The sequence below is a fragment of the Calypte anna genome, chromosome 13 (assembly GCF_003957555.1).
Source record: "Calypte anna isolate BGI_N300 chromosome 13, bCalAnn1_v1.p, whole genome shotgun sequence".
NCBI classification, from domain to species: Eukaryota; Metazoa; Chordata; class Aves; order Apodiformes; family Trochilidae; genus Calypte; species Calypte anna.
This window is the reverse complement of record NC_044259.1, coordinates 10478249-10494558: the sequence shown is the minus strand read 5'-3', so window position 1 is coordinate 10494558 and position 16310 is coordinate 10478249. Positions and strand designations below refer to the sequence as shown.

Genomic DNA, 16310 nt, shown 5'->3' with positions numbered 1-16310 from the left:
GACTGGCTTATAAGAGGCGGGTTTTCAAGAAAAGTTGACACTTTCTTTTTAGGAGGCTATACCAAAATGTTTAGGATAAGCTTTCTTACAAAATGCTGATCACAACATCTGAGTGACAAGGTGTGGACTCAAGAATGGAACAGATTGATTTTCAAAATTGTGATTAAGGAGAAAGAAAAATATAAATTGAGGAAGGTCATTAGCATACTGAACAAAAAGCAGCATACCTGTGACCTTGACATGGGTAAGCTGATGCCCACAGCATTGGAGATCATCATGGACAAATTCATACTTTGTGACGTGGTCATGGTGGTCTGAGAGGGGCCCATAAAATCAAAAAGATCAGTAGGATTTGAAGCAGTTGGAGGTTGCCCAGGAGCTGGCTGTGAGCTACTGAAGAGATCTATAGCTGGCTGTGATGCTGTGCTGCTGAAGAGCTCTCCAGATGATGCACTGGGACAAGGAGAAGCTTGATTGAAGGCACTCCAGTCACCAAAGTCTCCATTTCCACTTGTTGCTGTACCTGAAAGAAAAGCAACAGTGCGTGAGGAAAGAAGACAGAAAAAAGAAAGGCAGAAGACTTAGAGAAAGGCACTGAGGAAATGCCATATTCCATGAACTGAAACAAATGAGAGCTGATCTGTGTCCGTCCAGATTAACATCTGCAGGTAGAACCTCCATCTGGACATCATTCCCTCTCATGAATATTCCAACAATTTTAACAAGGTAACAAAGGAAATATGAAACACCCATGCACAGAAAGGAAAAGGATGTTTGATAACAGCACCTGTGGATGTGAGACAAGGAGGGACAGGTTTTTTTTTAGCTGAAGTATGACAAAGATAACTTAGGGGTAGATTACAGGATCCAGTGAAAGCCACACCAAGAACTTTGATAATATTAATCAACTTTTTATCTCAGGGCTCTGGTATTTGCTGAGATAACAGCTGTCATGAATGAGCCACTTGATAAAGCAAATTCCATCCTGATAAAACAAAGATAACTACTTTAAAATTTGTTTATATACAATTACGAGCTCTTTGTATACAACAGTGCTGAGGGAAACAAGAACCAGCACTTTGAAAGCAGGTGGCCAGGAAGCTCTTAGCAGAAGTGATGGGAAGAAATTATTTCTTATCACATGAAGTTTTCTCAACTTGGTACCCAAATTGAATGCCCTGGCTTGAAGCAGCAATTCAGTTTTGGACCTAATAATTTTCTCTCAGCATAAGCTTTGCTGAACTCTTTAGTTCATCACTCAAACCATATTTCAGTATACCAGGGGTTTTGTAGACAAGAATTCAAACCAGCAACTTACAGTGTGCTCAGTATCTTGCTGTGAAGAGCCTAACAGTATAAACTTTTAGTAGACAGCCACAAGGGTACCTATTTCAGGAGCACAGATGTCCAGAGACACAAACCAGTGAACTGAGAATGTCATAACCTTTGAGTCAAATGGGAGGAGATGTTATCTCCCTTAAAAACACATGTTTTTCTATTAACAAGAAAAGGGTTACTTCACAGGAGTGATGGGGGAAGCTAAAACCAACCAACAAAAAACCAACACATCTAAATGAGATACTAAAAATAAAGCAATGCCATTTAAACTCATCTCATTGTTACATGGTGAATCTTGTTCCAAGTTCGGGCCACTGTACAGGTCAGATTTTTGATTATGTGACTGATGTATTTTTGGTGCTAAGTCATAAGCAACATCATTGCTCTATGAAATGAACTTTGAGTTCTAAAAATTTGTTAAATAATTCTGTGAATTTCTTTAGATGAGCAAATGAAGACTCAACCACAAAGCTGGGGTAGATGAATACAGTGCCAGTTTCTACTTCTTACCCTATAGAATGGCAAGCTCTATAGCACACATCCACAGTAATTTTCTACAGCTTTTTTCTTCCCACTCAAGAGGTAATTATACAGTAGTCTAGTACATTCCATGTTAATATTTATCAACATACACCTTCAAACTTTAGTAATCTTCACTTTTACCAATATATTAGAATTTAAAGAACAGTAGGAGAGTAAATGTTCACAAAATCCAAGCATTGCCACCAACTTCAGTGCACAAAATAGACAGATATTCATTAGCTCAGGGCCTTACTAGAATATTTGCTTTGATCTCCCTCACAAAGAGGCTATATTGGAATGTTTCAATTAGTATTACATATTAAAAATTAAAACCTCCTTTAAATATTCCTGATAGATAAGTAAATGCTGAGTGTGCTGCTTCAACACCCAGACCCCATAGAGTGTGCACCAATAATGGAAGCAGGGGTAAAAGGGATAAGGTTTTGCCCCTTCAGAGAACTTCAAAGATTATTAATCAAGAAGGAAAATATATCTAGAGGGTCTTACACTGTTCAGGAATGATTAATCATTTCACAGGACTCCTTGTCCCTTGCATAATGCTGATTGGAACAGATTAATCATGTTAATGCAGATAAAGGATTGTATCAATTTGGACTGTGCTAACACACAAATTATTTGCACAGTAGGTGGGTTTGTGTTTGCAAAACAACTTGGTTTTGACTACGAAAGCCTGTAAAATATTAGAGTAGTTCTTTCCTGCCAACTAAATAAAAGGTGTATTAATTAATCTATGCCCAGCACAGACTTCCTAACTGTAGAATAAAGGAAGAGATACTAAACATGTTGACTAAAAGATGGCTAACTGGTAGGTTTGCTGATAACCTCTTTGCTATTTTCTCATTCTGGACTTAATCCTGAATCCTTGCTGAGAATACCCACTCAAAACCACCATTACTGCCCAATCTAATCACACAGAAGCCAGCCAGCCAGCTCCTTCCACTCCAGTGTCTGTAGCATTATAACCTCCCCAAAAAACCTCCCATTTTTTCAGTTCAATCTTCAAAAAAAAAAAAAAAAAAAGCTTTTCAGATGGCAGCTTTGTCTATGTAATAGCTGGTATGTTCGCAGGCAAAATGACTGCATATGCACTGAACAAACTGTATGGACACAACAGCTCTAAACTGCATGCCAGGCAACCAGGCCAGGACCAGACTGAGCACTGTCCCTACCAGCTTTACTAAAATCATGCTCTTCTGACTGGCAGGGACATGTTCATGACTGACTTAAATAGAAGATATCTAGATCTTCCTTAACAGGCTTCTCCTGAAAAGGGAAAAATGCTAACAAGTTGTTATTTAGCCAAGCTAAAATCAAGTGTTGGTTAACTTCATCCCACCAATGCACACATGCCACTTCAAAAGCCATCAACAAGGTTGTACTGTAAGTGGAAGACATAACTTGACTAGATTTCCCTCCAACATACAAGGCCTTCCAAAAACAATAATGCAGACATTAGTAGAAGCCTTGGAAACAGCCTCAGGCTACCCCTATTATGCCACCTGGCAGAACAACACAACTACCTCTAAACCATTACAAACTTCTTTTAAAAAAAAAATTAGGAGACAAGTGGGAGCTGAGAACATCTTTAGATGTTCTTTTCTAGTACAGGCAGGCTGTTGTTTTCCATTGAATACTTTTCATTTTCTTCAACTAACCTAACATTTCCTGTTCTGCATATATTATTAAAGTTCTTCAGACTGATGATCTGAGCCTATATGTATGATCTAAATGTCTGAAAACCATGAACAGCAGCATAAAACCCTTTTGACAACTTTTCAGTTCACAGCATTATCAAAGCAATCAGGACTATCAAGCACTTCATACAAGTTCTTATCCACCAGAGCAGCTTTTGTAAAAAATAATGTAGATCTACCTGTATCTAAAAAGCTTGAAAGTTGTAGTTGAATTATGAGAAAAATGTTTACTTTTTATTGCAAATAAAATAGCTGAATAAACTTTACATAAAACCCTGGGAAGACTGATGTTTAATAGTCTGAATGGTCCTACCACTATAGCCAATTTTCCAGTCACTTTGAAAACAAATACTGTCATCTTGAAGCATTCATTCATCACTGTAGAACTGCAATTAAAGTAGCTCCTTGCCCACAGCAGCAAAAGTGGGGTGCACTCAGCTCTTTAATTGTTTAGTGAGCACTATTCAGGAAGCATTTAGACCCACACTTATTTATTTCAAGTTTTACTTTTCTGCTCCAGAAGTCACATTTCAGTGCATTTCAAAATTAGACTCGCAAATATCTTTTAAGTCTTATTATATGGTTTTATTATTAGATGAACAGGGATATATTTGTAACTCCTACCAATATTTTTCTGAAACAAAGCTCATGAAAGGTTTTGGGTCCAGTGAGACTTTAGTTATGTGCCAGAAAGTAAATATAATCGTCCTTATTGAATATAGCACTTGTGGTCCAGTTAAATAAACAGTTTGCCTTGGAAAGGGAAATTACTTTCAATAATGCCATGTAGCATCTCTTCCCTCTTTCTGCCCTTAAACAGCATTTCAATCTGTAAATTAATCCTACCTTGTGATGATGGGAAACTTGCTGAAGCAGCAGCTGAATTAAAATCAGCAAATCCTCCAAATGGGTCAGTTGATCCACCTAGAAACAGAAGGAAGTCAAATGCTGTTACAGGATTGTGTAAATACCCATTGTAGCAACTGAATGTGAGACATGAAAAAAACTCCAACTGTTCTGTGTGTGGGAATGTGCATTTATTGATTCTCCTCCCTATGCTGACACTATTCTTGCTCTTCATCACCACACTATATTTATAAAAGCCTCAGAAACAATAAACTGGATTATTTCCAACTCCCTTGCAGAGCCTGCAACTTTGTTTTCCTAGGGGGGATGCTAAAAGACAAGTTTTTGCTAACTCTGGAAATAAATTTAGAGATATTAAGAATGTTAAGAAGGTTTTGACAAGTGAGGGATGCTACTAGTTTGGCAGTTTGTGAAATTCAAAGTTTGGAAATGTATTTTACAATAAGAATGTTTGCATTATATGTAATAAGTTATTTTTTATGCTTACTATGAAAAATTTCATGTTTCCTTAAATATAAATTTGTGTTACTTAAAGCAGGAATGATTCTGCAATCATCTTTAATTGGGATTTCAAGGACAGAGCTTACATTTTTGTTCATTTCTTTATAAATTTGCTTCCTTTCTACAGCAGGAACACGACATTTCCCAACCAGACATTTGTATACAGCACATAAATTATTAACTTCTGAATACAGCACAGTAACATTTTTTCACTAAAAAATAAAGACAAGATATAAAACCAGAAAAACCCACAAACTTAACGACCATACTGGAATGCTGATTTAAAAAAATATTTAAAAAACAGTTTAAAAATAACCAAGTTACCCTTGATATTGCTTTTAAGTAGGTATTCCACTGACCTGAGAAAGCTAAGAAGTTGACCTTATTTGTTTGTCCTCAAAGAGTTCACCTCCAAGCAGTCCCACCCTTAGAAGTAGCTGCAGCAGTTCAATTATATTGCTTTTAGTGTTATGCCTACATTATATAGGTTACATCACAGCTGCTTAGCCTGCAATGCTTAGAAACTAGCCAGGTGGGACTGGAACATCTGTGCTGCACTCAAACACCACCAGGGACAGCTTCCAACATCTGGTGCCATTTCAGAATTGTCTTATTGCTGCAAGACATTCTGCCCCATCTGCTGCTCTCAACTAGGTTAATTAAACTAGAACCATCTCCTTTTTAATAAATGGCTAACAGTAATAAAAGGAACCATTCATTTTCTGATACACGTATTTCTCTTTAATGTTATTTTACTGTAGACATTGCCAGGAAGAAAACTCTTCCAAAAGGAAATGCCTTTTCTTGCCAAGCCTGCAGCATATGATGTAAAACAAGAAGTGAATGCAGGGGTTGTCTTTCTGAATTTTCAGAAATCTAATGCTACTGAGATCTTTTTACCACCTTTTCAAGAGGGAGAAGGTTACACAGTAAGTCAAGAAATTTCTTCAACACAAATTCTGCAGTGATCCAATAAGCATCTTATTTATGTTTACATACAAGTTTTATATTGACTGCAACCTGAGAAGGAAAAGATGAGCCAGGGAAATATCAAGCTAAAAAACCATTCTAATCATGTTTACTCTGCCTAATTTAATTAATATCTTCAAATAACTTTTTTCATCCTGTGTCCTTACAGAGTTCAGAACAGATTAATGGTTTGAAGGGTTATATCAGAATGAACAACACAGATGATGCCCTTGATCACATTCTCAAACAAAACCAAAGCAAACAAAACAAAACCAATGCTCTCGTGCTACACCTATTATCCCTGGGCTGTTTGACAAAGTATCTAGGGATTAATTTAATTTTAAGAGAACAAGGTTCAAACCCAAAATATCCCCTTAACATTTTCAGTCAAGTTTTCCTTCATCTTTGTTGCCTTTTTTCAAATTAAACCAAGTTCCAGAGAGGTGGCAGAGATTAAGCTGCATACAGAAACTCACCAAAGAAAAGTAACACCAGCTAGGATTAAAGAAACCTCCAGTAAAACAAAATACTTCCAGCAGGTCTAAACACAGATTCTATGTCTTCTCAAACAGCTGGTTCCTTTATATGACAACCAACCCTCCACCTCATATACAAATTGTGTTTCTTTAGTAGCCCCCCAAGCCTCACCATCTTCCCTATCTCTCTGCACCTGAAAATACACACAGAAGCCAATTCCGAGTTCTCTGAATTCATGTGACTTCCCTGCCAGTTCCTTCACAGGACAGATCAAAAGTTGCATTTGACCCTTTCCCTGTGTCTTGCCTGACACTGGGAATATTCCCACAGCCTGTGCTGCAAGGAGCAGTGGTTGTAACAAGTGACCTGCACGTGAAGGACAGTGCTAATCTTCTCAACATGAGCTATCCTCAAAGATTCCCATGTGAGATCTGTCACTGCAAATGAACCCTTTCCATCTGCCTTTCCAGGTCAGCAAAGAGGTTATTTACCAGGAGCAGCTGGTAATACTCCTCTTTTCTCAATATAATTTCTAAATGCTGTTTCAGAAAAGAAAGAAAAAAGAGAAAAGATTCAAATACACTCTAATGTGGAAGCTGTTTGAAATACAGGAAGGCTCAATTTGAAATATCTCAATTTTTACACACACACACACACACACACACACACAAAAGCCACAAAGCTGTGTTTTTAGAGTACATCAAGTCCATAGGAAGGTTAATGGACTTAAAATCCAACTGCACATTTAGAGAGTGAAGGGGTGTGTTTTCAAATAATAATTTTAGTTTTATGCAGCAATTTCTTTTCAGTTGGGATCAAGTAAGTGCCAGGACAAAATAATATAAAGAAACAAGTTTGCCATATCAATCAGATGAAAGCTGATATAAAGACCATCCATGTCCAGCTGCCTGGCTTTTGAATTGCACTGTAAGAAATACTAGAATGTGAATGGATTGCATTTATTTCTAGATGTAATTATGAATAACTGCATTACAAACACTTTCTGACAGACTGATACAGCAGTTAATCTTTATGCTGCTAACATTTATTGGTCCAGTGTAATAGGACATAAAGTACCTTGCTACAAAAGGTCCTAGGCAGCTCTAAATTTTTTTACCATTTAATTTCTCAATTTATCTACTACTCTATATAACAAGCAAGCTTATCCTCAGGAATGTTTCAAAATATGTATTGAAAAATAAAACCAAAATTTGCCTACCTGTTGAGGCTGGCTGGCTAGTTCCATCAAACAACAGATCAACCAGGTCATTAGATGACTTACTGCCAGAGGTTTCAGATGCCTGAAGAAAATAAATAAACAAAATAATCATACAGCAGATCTCATGTCATGGTGTCATCACTCACATTAAATGGCACTGAGAAGTTTTATGGGGATTTCGGGTACTTTGCTTTGTTTTGTTTTAATGAGATAGCAGATTATTTCAGAAGCCAAATTACTGGAACACAGCTAAATTTTAAAAGCAGTAGTAAACAGCTAGTGGCCTAATAACTGAAGAACTTGATAACTTGTCAGTAAGTATGCAGGCTCAGATGGTCCTTCATCTGAAAATCTTCAGTAAAGATTTTATCTTTGCTTTCTGAAGAGAGTAAAACATGACAATGACTACATCTAAAAAAATTCTACACCTTAAAAGTAATCTCTCAAAGAGCCATTCTGTAATTGAACAGTTACGTTGCCTTTGAAAATCCTAATTATTTTTGATAAGACAGTTCCCTTGATGTCTGCATCACAAAAAAGTCTACCTTAAACTAAAACTTAATCTCAGATGTTAGAAGATAACTGTTTCCAAAGTAAATGTTTTATTGTGCTCTGCTGTCTCACCTTTGCAGCTGGCTGTGCAGTATGAGTTGCAACATTCTGTTCTGGGCTTGCCTTGTCCCCTGTATAATGTGCTGCTGCTCCCAAGTCAATAGTTTTTGAAGGATTTGCTGTGCGTTTGTGTCTGGTGGTGGTATATTCTGTAGCTTGTGTAATATGAATGTGTTTTGTTGTCACAGTCTCCTCTTCATCTTTAAATTCAGCCTTGGGAGATTTACCTCTTCTTGATTTTTCCTCATCACTGTCACTAGAAAAACAAAAGGAACAGAATACTACTTGTAATGGAATGACTTAAGTGGATATCTGGCTCCAGCCACAAGAGTTTTGGTTACTGCAGTTCCTTGCAGCAATGGTTCATAATAAAACTACTGTTTCTTCCTACATTTGAGGAAGGAAGTGTTTTAATCTTATTTAATGCATCTACATAACACAGCATTGTACAGAAGTGGTGAAGAAAAGCAAGTTATTTTGTTAAACACTAACCACAAACCCACAGCACAGAATAATAGGATATCAGTGTTTAAATCCAGTACATTTAATTGCTTTGTCAGGAACTCCCCCACACATTATGTAACAATTCAGCAACAAAAAGTTAAGTTGGCAGGTCTGCTCAGTACTTACACCAGGAGGCAGAAAGCAGTGAACCAAATACAGGTACTGTCTTTCAGTTTTCAAGAATTCCATTCCTATTTCAATACATTCTCCCTTCCAGAGAAACAGGCTTTTACATTCTTTCAAATGTTTGTGAAAAAAGAATGTTTAGAGAATTATGCAATGCAACCATTCATTTTCAATCAGAAAACACAAAATTATTCTTAAAATACAAAAGAACAAGAGAGTCACCATTTTAGGCAAAAACTTGTTACTGATTAATATTTACTTAAATTGTTAAATTTTCAGCTTTTCTATATTAAGCCTTTCACAAACTAATGGGCCCAAACAGTAATGTTGCCTGTTACTAAGATGAGATTTGTACATAACAGTGAAATTTATTGTAGAGAAAGCTTAAATATATTGAAATGTATATTTAAATAATAATTCCCTTGACAATGCAGTTGAAAGTGGAAGGTGTTCATACTTTAATACTCTATCAGAACAGTAAAACTGCAAAATTTAAGCAAGTCTGCCCCTTTGTTACTGGGAATATAAGAGGAACTGCAATATACTCTGGATGGCAGCATCTGTTCTCTGTCAATAACAGGGAGCCTTTTGGAATACATTGCATGTGTCATCTCCATGCACATCATCTACTTACCACTGGGGATGGCTCAATTTATTAACATCAATGAATATCAACATTCATTCTCTTTTTACATATCCTCTTTTTAAATATCCTAACTGCCAGCCAACCTACTGACTACTGCCATTTGCTTGACCCTTTCACACACAACTGAGTTCAAATTGGACAAGCTAACCTTACCCTTCCCTGGCATTTCAACCCTGACTTACACCATCAGGGAACTGCTCCAGTTCTGAACTCCTGCACAAATACACCAGAGGGGACCACTAACCACATTTGTTTGTGACATCAGGATTTTAACACAAGCCTCTGGAACAGACTGATCTGCACATTAGCACTGCACACAGAGTACCTCCATCCAGAAAGCCTCAGAGGACTGTGGAATGATGTTGCCTTTTAGAGGAATGTTGAAAGTATCCAAGAGCAGGACAATCACAACTAAGGAAGATTCAGTTGCTAAAAACCTGCTATCAGGTATTTTTTGTCATCATTACAGAGTTCATCTTCTCCATGTACGCATTCTGTGGGTTGAGAAAGTCACTAACAACCAAAGTCTGATCAATGGAGCTCTTGCAACAGAACTGAGATTCATCTCTCTAAGCAAAACAAAAAAACAAACCACAAAACCAAAACCAAAGAGCCCATCTTAGGTGATTCGCAGCAAAATCAAGGTCTAAAAGCTTTTGAGAAAATAAATTAAATAAGCATGCCAGAAAGCAGGACAAATATTACAATACCTGGTTTTCTATGACAACTTGTACTGCTTCCAAACTCTCTCAGGAGATCTTTTTTGCTTTCTTTAATGATCAATTAACACACACACAAAAAGAAACTACAGATTAATGTTCCCCGTGTGTTTTCTGTGCTTAGAACAGTAAAACTGCAGTGCTTCACTGGAGAGTTGCAGAATGGCCTTAGAATAAAAATTATAGCTAGCACTGTACCAAGTAATTAAAAAAAACTTCTGTGAAAGAAGTACATGATTGCAGCTTCAGTTTCATGGATACAGATACTTGTTCTTTGCCTTGAGGTTTTTTTAAACTACATCCTTTAAGCAACAGAATAGTTTACTGATAGTCTGAGACTGAATTATATCCTACTAAAAAACTAATCCTTTACATGGAAGTTGTCTTTAAAACTGACCATTGCATCCTTTTATAGGACTACTAAAAGTTTTGCTTCCTTTCCATTGTTACATGCATCAGTCTTTCTGAACACTGAAGAAAAAAGGATTGACAGTTTAAGAATTCTTAGTAAAGAAATGTAATGTTTCAGAACCACCTCTGTACATCTGCAGATAATTTAGAAAATTCAGCATACAAGTATAAAAGCATATCTGGAGCAGCAACTGGTTTATTTGCCCAAGACCTAACCAGCACTTTGAAAGAAAACTGGAGGTTTTCCCACCCTATGAGGCATTTTTTCTGCTCTTCTGTACTTCCAAGGGGATACATCACTGGAAGAAAAATCCAATTCCCCCACAACAGTACTAAATTTTTTCTTCTAGAGGAAAAAATAAAAAAAGCAGACCAGGCCTCTTCACAACTAGCTGTATGAGCTTTTGTTTCACTGAAATCTGCTGTAAATTCAAACCACTATTACAGGTTAAGCTCTTAGATACTTCAAGTATATTTTTCTTTCTATGCAAACTACAGACTTTGCAAGTCAGAAATCCCAAAGTGTAGCCAAGTTTTCTAGTATGTGTATCAGAGGTAAAGATTGTGTCATTCAAATTCCATTAACTAAATTCCATTAACCACCATGAATATGTGTAAGTCACATGTATTCCTTGTGCTTTAAGACCTTTATTTGCTTTACAGTACAAAAGCAATACTTATTTATAAAGCTATTAAGATGGAAACAATAGAACACACAACAGCAGATCTCCCAGCTGAGTAAGCATCACTATTTAGTCACTTTTCCAAGAGAAATAAGTTAATTCAATGCTATTATATAGCAGCAGGCTACCAATAAACTAGTAAATTTTTGGAGGCTTCCTTTTTGTTTTTAGAAAATAATTGCTTAAGTGTGAAAACACAAAAATGCATGGATTTCATGAAGCATTCACAAGAAATGTTATGTTGTTGTGAGCTTAAGTCACATAATAATGAAATGGAATTGAAGCATGAAATTTTATTTAACTTCATGCAAAATACAGTATTCCATTCATACAATATGAATTATAAGGTTTGTATTTACAAAATCATTAAGTAAAAAGACAGACATTCTAAGACCTTGATTTCAAATTTCTTAGCTCCTTTGATGCCTTCTGGAGAAAGAAATCCCTTCCAAACGTAACCTCAGACTGGCAGCTGAAGCAATGTTAGAGAAGCCACACTACTGCAACTTTGATTCCTTCTTAGGGCAGGATAACCAGGAATTACCAGTCTGGTTTTGCTCATTATGTCCCAAAATTTCTCCATTTATTTCAAGTCCTGAGTTTATTACTTTTATAATTTTCACAAGAAATACCACACCTGGCATTTACCCCTCAAAATGGAAAAAAAATAAGAAAAGGGACAAAGGTTACAAGGCCAAACAAAACTAAAAAATGTAGTATTAACCAGAGAAAAAGCTTGTGTAACTTCTGGGAGAGATGCACAGTGAAGAAGTCCTCAAAATAAGCTGCTTTTTATAAGGATTAGACTGCAGAAAGGACTGGCTAAAACACTGGCAGGTGCAAAATTTTGTATCAGCACAAATAAGAGACCAGGAAATAAGATTTTTAAATGTTTACTGTACATCCTCTAAACAAATTATGGATAGTGAACTTTACAGATGTTGCACAACAGGTAAGTACAGAAAAGCACACAGCAATATATCATTGTTAAATTTGAAATTGTTTACTTTCTTCTAATCCCATCTCTTTGTAGTTTATTGATAGGAAGTTCTAAGAGGGAACCCTGATGTGTGCAAAGAATATCAGTTTTATGATTTATTAATGCCTTGGCAAGAGGACCAGACTTTTCTTCTCAGAAATGGTACCATTATAATTATGTTTTTTGCACGCAAAATTGCTTGAATTTCATAATACAGGTAAGTGCTTGCACATGCATGTTTATTTTTCATATACACACATCCACACTCAGAGTCCTACATACACCTCAATATAGCCCATTGAAAAGTACTAATCAAATTTCAGTGCAAATTTGAATTTTAAGTTGTTTCCCAAACAGAAATTATTTCAATATACTTAAGCACTTTGGGTACAGCAATTTCAGATTCTGTTAAGTATGAATTTGTTCTCCAGGATAATGAGATTCAATGCACTTGAAGTGTGATATATTTAACATTCTTTCTGCAGACAAAGCAAGATAGGTTTTCTTCCTTACTAGAAAAAAATTAATGGTCAAACTTACTGTATTTTAAGTTTCTTGAGAAGGTTACAAAAAAAAAAAAAATCTCAGTTTCAGTTGATTTTTTTAATACTGAAACAAGACACTTGCAGCCTGTTCTTCCTGGGATCAGCTCAGGGAAGAAGCACCATGTCAAGGCACATCTATGCAATTTTACATCTCCCTCATCTTTGCCACTTCAGCATTCAAAGTATTTGTAGCATTAAATGGCAGCCCCCAGTCTACCGGCACACAAAAGACCACTGAATTGCTTGGACAAGGAAAAGCTTAGAAAATTTCAGCCAAAGTCTCTGATTTGCTAGCAGCTATCTAAGCTAGTAATGACAGCAAAGGGCAGTTAACCTTATTTCACCAGCAGGAGATGTGCAAGAAGTCCAGGAAACAGGTATTGAACCAAAACATGCTTCTGTACAGGCAACAATATCATCACCAATGTCAAAGAGCTTTATAATAGCTATGTCACAGAATGAATTCATGTTAAAATATCTCCAGTACCTGCATCTTTCTGGAGAGTCTTCTCTATCTTTCCTTCGGAACTTGCTGATGGTATCATCAATGGTGCTTCCAATTTTGTCACTTAGCTCACCTAACTTATCACTGAATGGAAAAGCTGTCTTTTTATCCCATTCCTCATCCCATTTTGACTTGGGCTCAGGATCATATCTCTCACCTGCATAAGACATTAAAATAAGAAATATTAAAGATAACAGAAAAAAACCCTGTGGTCTTTTTGGAATCACTCTCAAGACCCCCTCCCTACACACATAAATCTTATTTCAAAGCAAACTGAAAAGTCCCACAGTGCTGAATTAACACTATTACAGCAAGGCACAGCACGTAATGCCAATTATTAAGTGGCAGGAATACAGATTCAAAACCTTTTGTTTATGACAATGACACAATCTTAAGGCACTGCTCAGCATATCAGGATACTGTAGGACTCTGCTGGAGAAGCACAAGAGGCACAATCAACCCTGGCTGAATATGCAACTTATGAGAGGTAGGATCTGCCAGTCTGGTAACAGTTACTTAATGCATCATATATTCCATCCCAAGCCAAGCTGTGTGCTCAGAGCCACAAAACCAAATCAATGGTGGTTTTTCATACGTTGACATTCACAGATGTAAAGAAGTGTAGTACCAATGCATGGTAACATTCTGTTCCCTCTCTTCTGCACCTGGTGATCAAAAAACCTTTTATAGAGATGAAAAAAGAACAGGCAGTAAAGAGCTCATCTTTCAGCATCCTTTGAGTACTCTTTATATCTTTACTAAACACTATCATCAGAAAACCAAAATAATTTTTTTCTAATTAAGTATTCAAGGCCTTTTTAGCTTACAAAAAAAGCTGATAGTCAGCTTGAAATAAGTTTGTTTGCTGTGCAATTTTAGTGAGTTTAATAAACTTAAGTCTAGGTTTATTTATACACACCCAGCCAACTTGAATTTAATTAAAAAAACCACACATCTTAACAAAGACTTAACTATCAGAAGTGCACAACTCATTTTAATGACTTGGATTGTGATCTCATTTCAGAACTTCTGCTGAAAACAATTTAAAACAATTGTATTTTAAACAATCCAATATAACTTGGTTTCTATGCAACAATTTTAGACAAACATTTTCTATTTTGGGCTATCACACATATGAAAGAAGGCACTTTTTTGTCCTATTGGAAAATGTGAAGTAGTAATTAATTTTTTTATTTAAGCTGAGTAATACTGAGCAGCAGAAGGGAAGAATGATGGAAAATCCATTACTTCAAGCCACACAAAAATTATACTGTAGCTCAGTTAATGCTCAAGACTTGAGTCATTTTTAATAAAAAGAAAGTTATGGATCCTAGCACTAACAAGGTACAAAATTTGAGTTACAGCTGCCAGATAAATATCCTCTGGTATAGAGTAATACTGAAGAGAAGTGCAAGTCTCTAATGATAATTGTTTAGAAATGGAAAACCTGTTGCAAATCAGCAAAATGCTCAGATCTTTATCACTGGAAAAGGAGAATTAGCTAAGAAATGTACTACTGTTAAATTTTGCAGGAGAATAAAATGATCTCACTTCATTTTATGTCAGGCATAAAAGCTCATTCAAGCTGAGATCCCTGCTACACATTATGGCAAGGAATGGGAGCAAGGATGAAGGTGCACACCTGCACTTTGGTTGTGTGCCTTTATACAGCTAAGGCTGTCAGGGAAAACTGTGTCCTTTCTGAACAACAATATCTGATGACATTACACCCTCCAACACCAAGATTTTGAAAACACACTACACAGAAGATGCAAATAGTCTGACAGAACTCATTGCACACATGAAGAATCAGTCACCTTGGCAAAATGGGTGAATTTATTTCCAGAAGCAAGGGTAACATCAAACAAATATCAATGCCAACAGCATTTGGCTGTTGTTTTTTTCCCTGTTTTGTTTTATGTGTGTGTGTGTTTTTAAATAAAAGGACCTTAGTAATGAAGCTCTTTTTGCAAGCACCAGACCCAAGCTGGATTCAGGACTGGTACCTTGTGCTATGGCAGCTGAGATTCATTATGAGTAGATTAGGTTTTTTTCTTATTATTTTGATCCTAGAAAATTTGATGGCAAGCCTTCTTATTTTTTATGAGGAAGCAGGTAAACCTTTAAACACTTTTTTTTTTAAAAATAAACACAAGTATTTTAACTATTTTTATTTTTTTTTAAACAAAATCTAGAAATAGCTTTCTGGTGTTACCTAGGACCTCTTCACAGGCAGCTGCATTTCTCTAGGATTTAGGGATCCAACATCCAGCTGAAATCTAGTATCTATATAGAGTAAATTTGGTATTACTTCTGGGAGACTTCCCTTGAAAAACACACAGGACCAATAGCACTAATTAAAGATTTTAAAAACATAAAAAATGAGACAATAACAATTGTATTGGTCAATTATAAAATGAGCTCCATCACTTAAAAGGTACTTATTGTGTATGTTTAAAGTCAGATCCCAGAGACATCAGAACACAGAGAATCCACAGGCATCTTTCAAGTGTCCAAGTATTACTTGGGAAACTGGTGTGTAACACCTACATCATTTCACCCAAACAGTATTACTGCCCTAAAAGCCCTAACCCAAAGTAACCACTGGTCCCTCAATGAAGCTGGCAGGAATAAGTGAAGCAATTCTTGTGTTGTGATGGGTAGAAAAGTATTCTTAATTTTTTTTATTTTTTAATCGAAGACTGACTGAAAAACTCAGACAAAATACCTTTTTAAGTCAACTTCTGCTAAAGCAGCATTCATTTCACAATGAGACTGCCTATGGATAAAACCATAGCTTAGTTTTGGCTAAGTTAACACCTTAATGTCATTTGTATAAGCTTCTAGTCAGTTATCTAAAAAAGACTTAACGATTTTTAAATTAATTTAAATTTGTTTGTGGGGGAAAATATGCAAAATTTCTTTTATACTAGTAACAGTTAAAAATAAAGAAAAAACAATAAAAAAAGAGC

The 16310-nt window shown here is 36.1% G+C and overlaps 1 protein-coding gene across 2 annotated transcripts in view; it reads right to left on the bottom strand.

Moving 5' to 3' along the window:
* CLINT1 (clathrin interactor 1) overlaps positions 1–16310 on the bottom strand; it is a 48177-nt gene that overhangs the window by 2581 nt on the left and 29286 nt on the right. For both annotated transcript variants that reach the window (XM_030459134.1, XM_030459135.1), the window contains exons 6-10: positions 13321–13495; positions 8233–8476; positions 7609–7690; positions 4422–4499; positions 228–523 (exon numbers count right to left, since the gene is read on the bottom strand). In XM_030459134.1, the coding sequence (XP_030314994.1) occupies positions 228–523; positions 4422–4499; positions 7609–7690; positions 8233–8476; positions 13321–13495 (875 nt within the window). The remainder of the gene's footprint in view (positions 1–227; positions 524–4421; positions 4500–7608; positions 7691–8232; positions 8477–13320; positions 13496–16310) is intronic.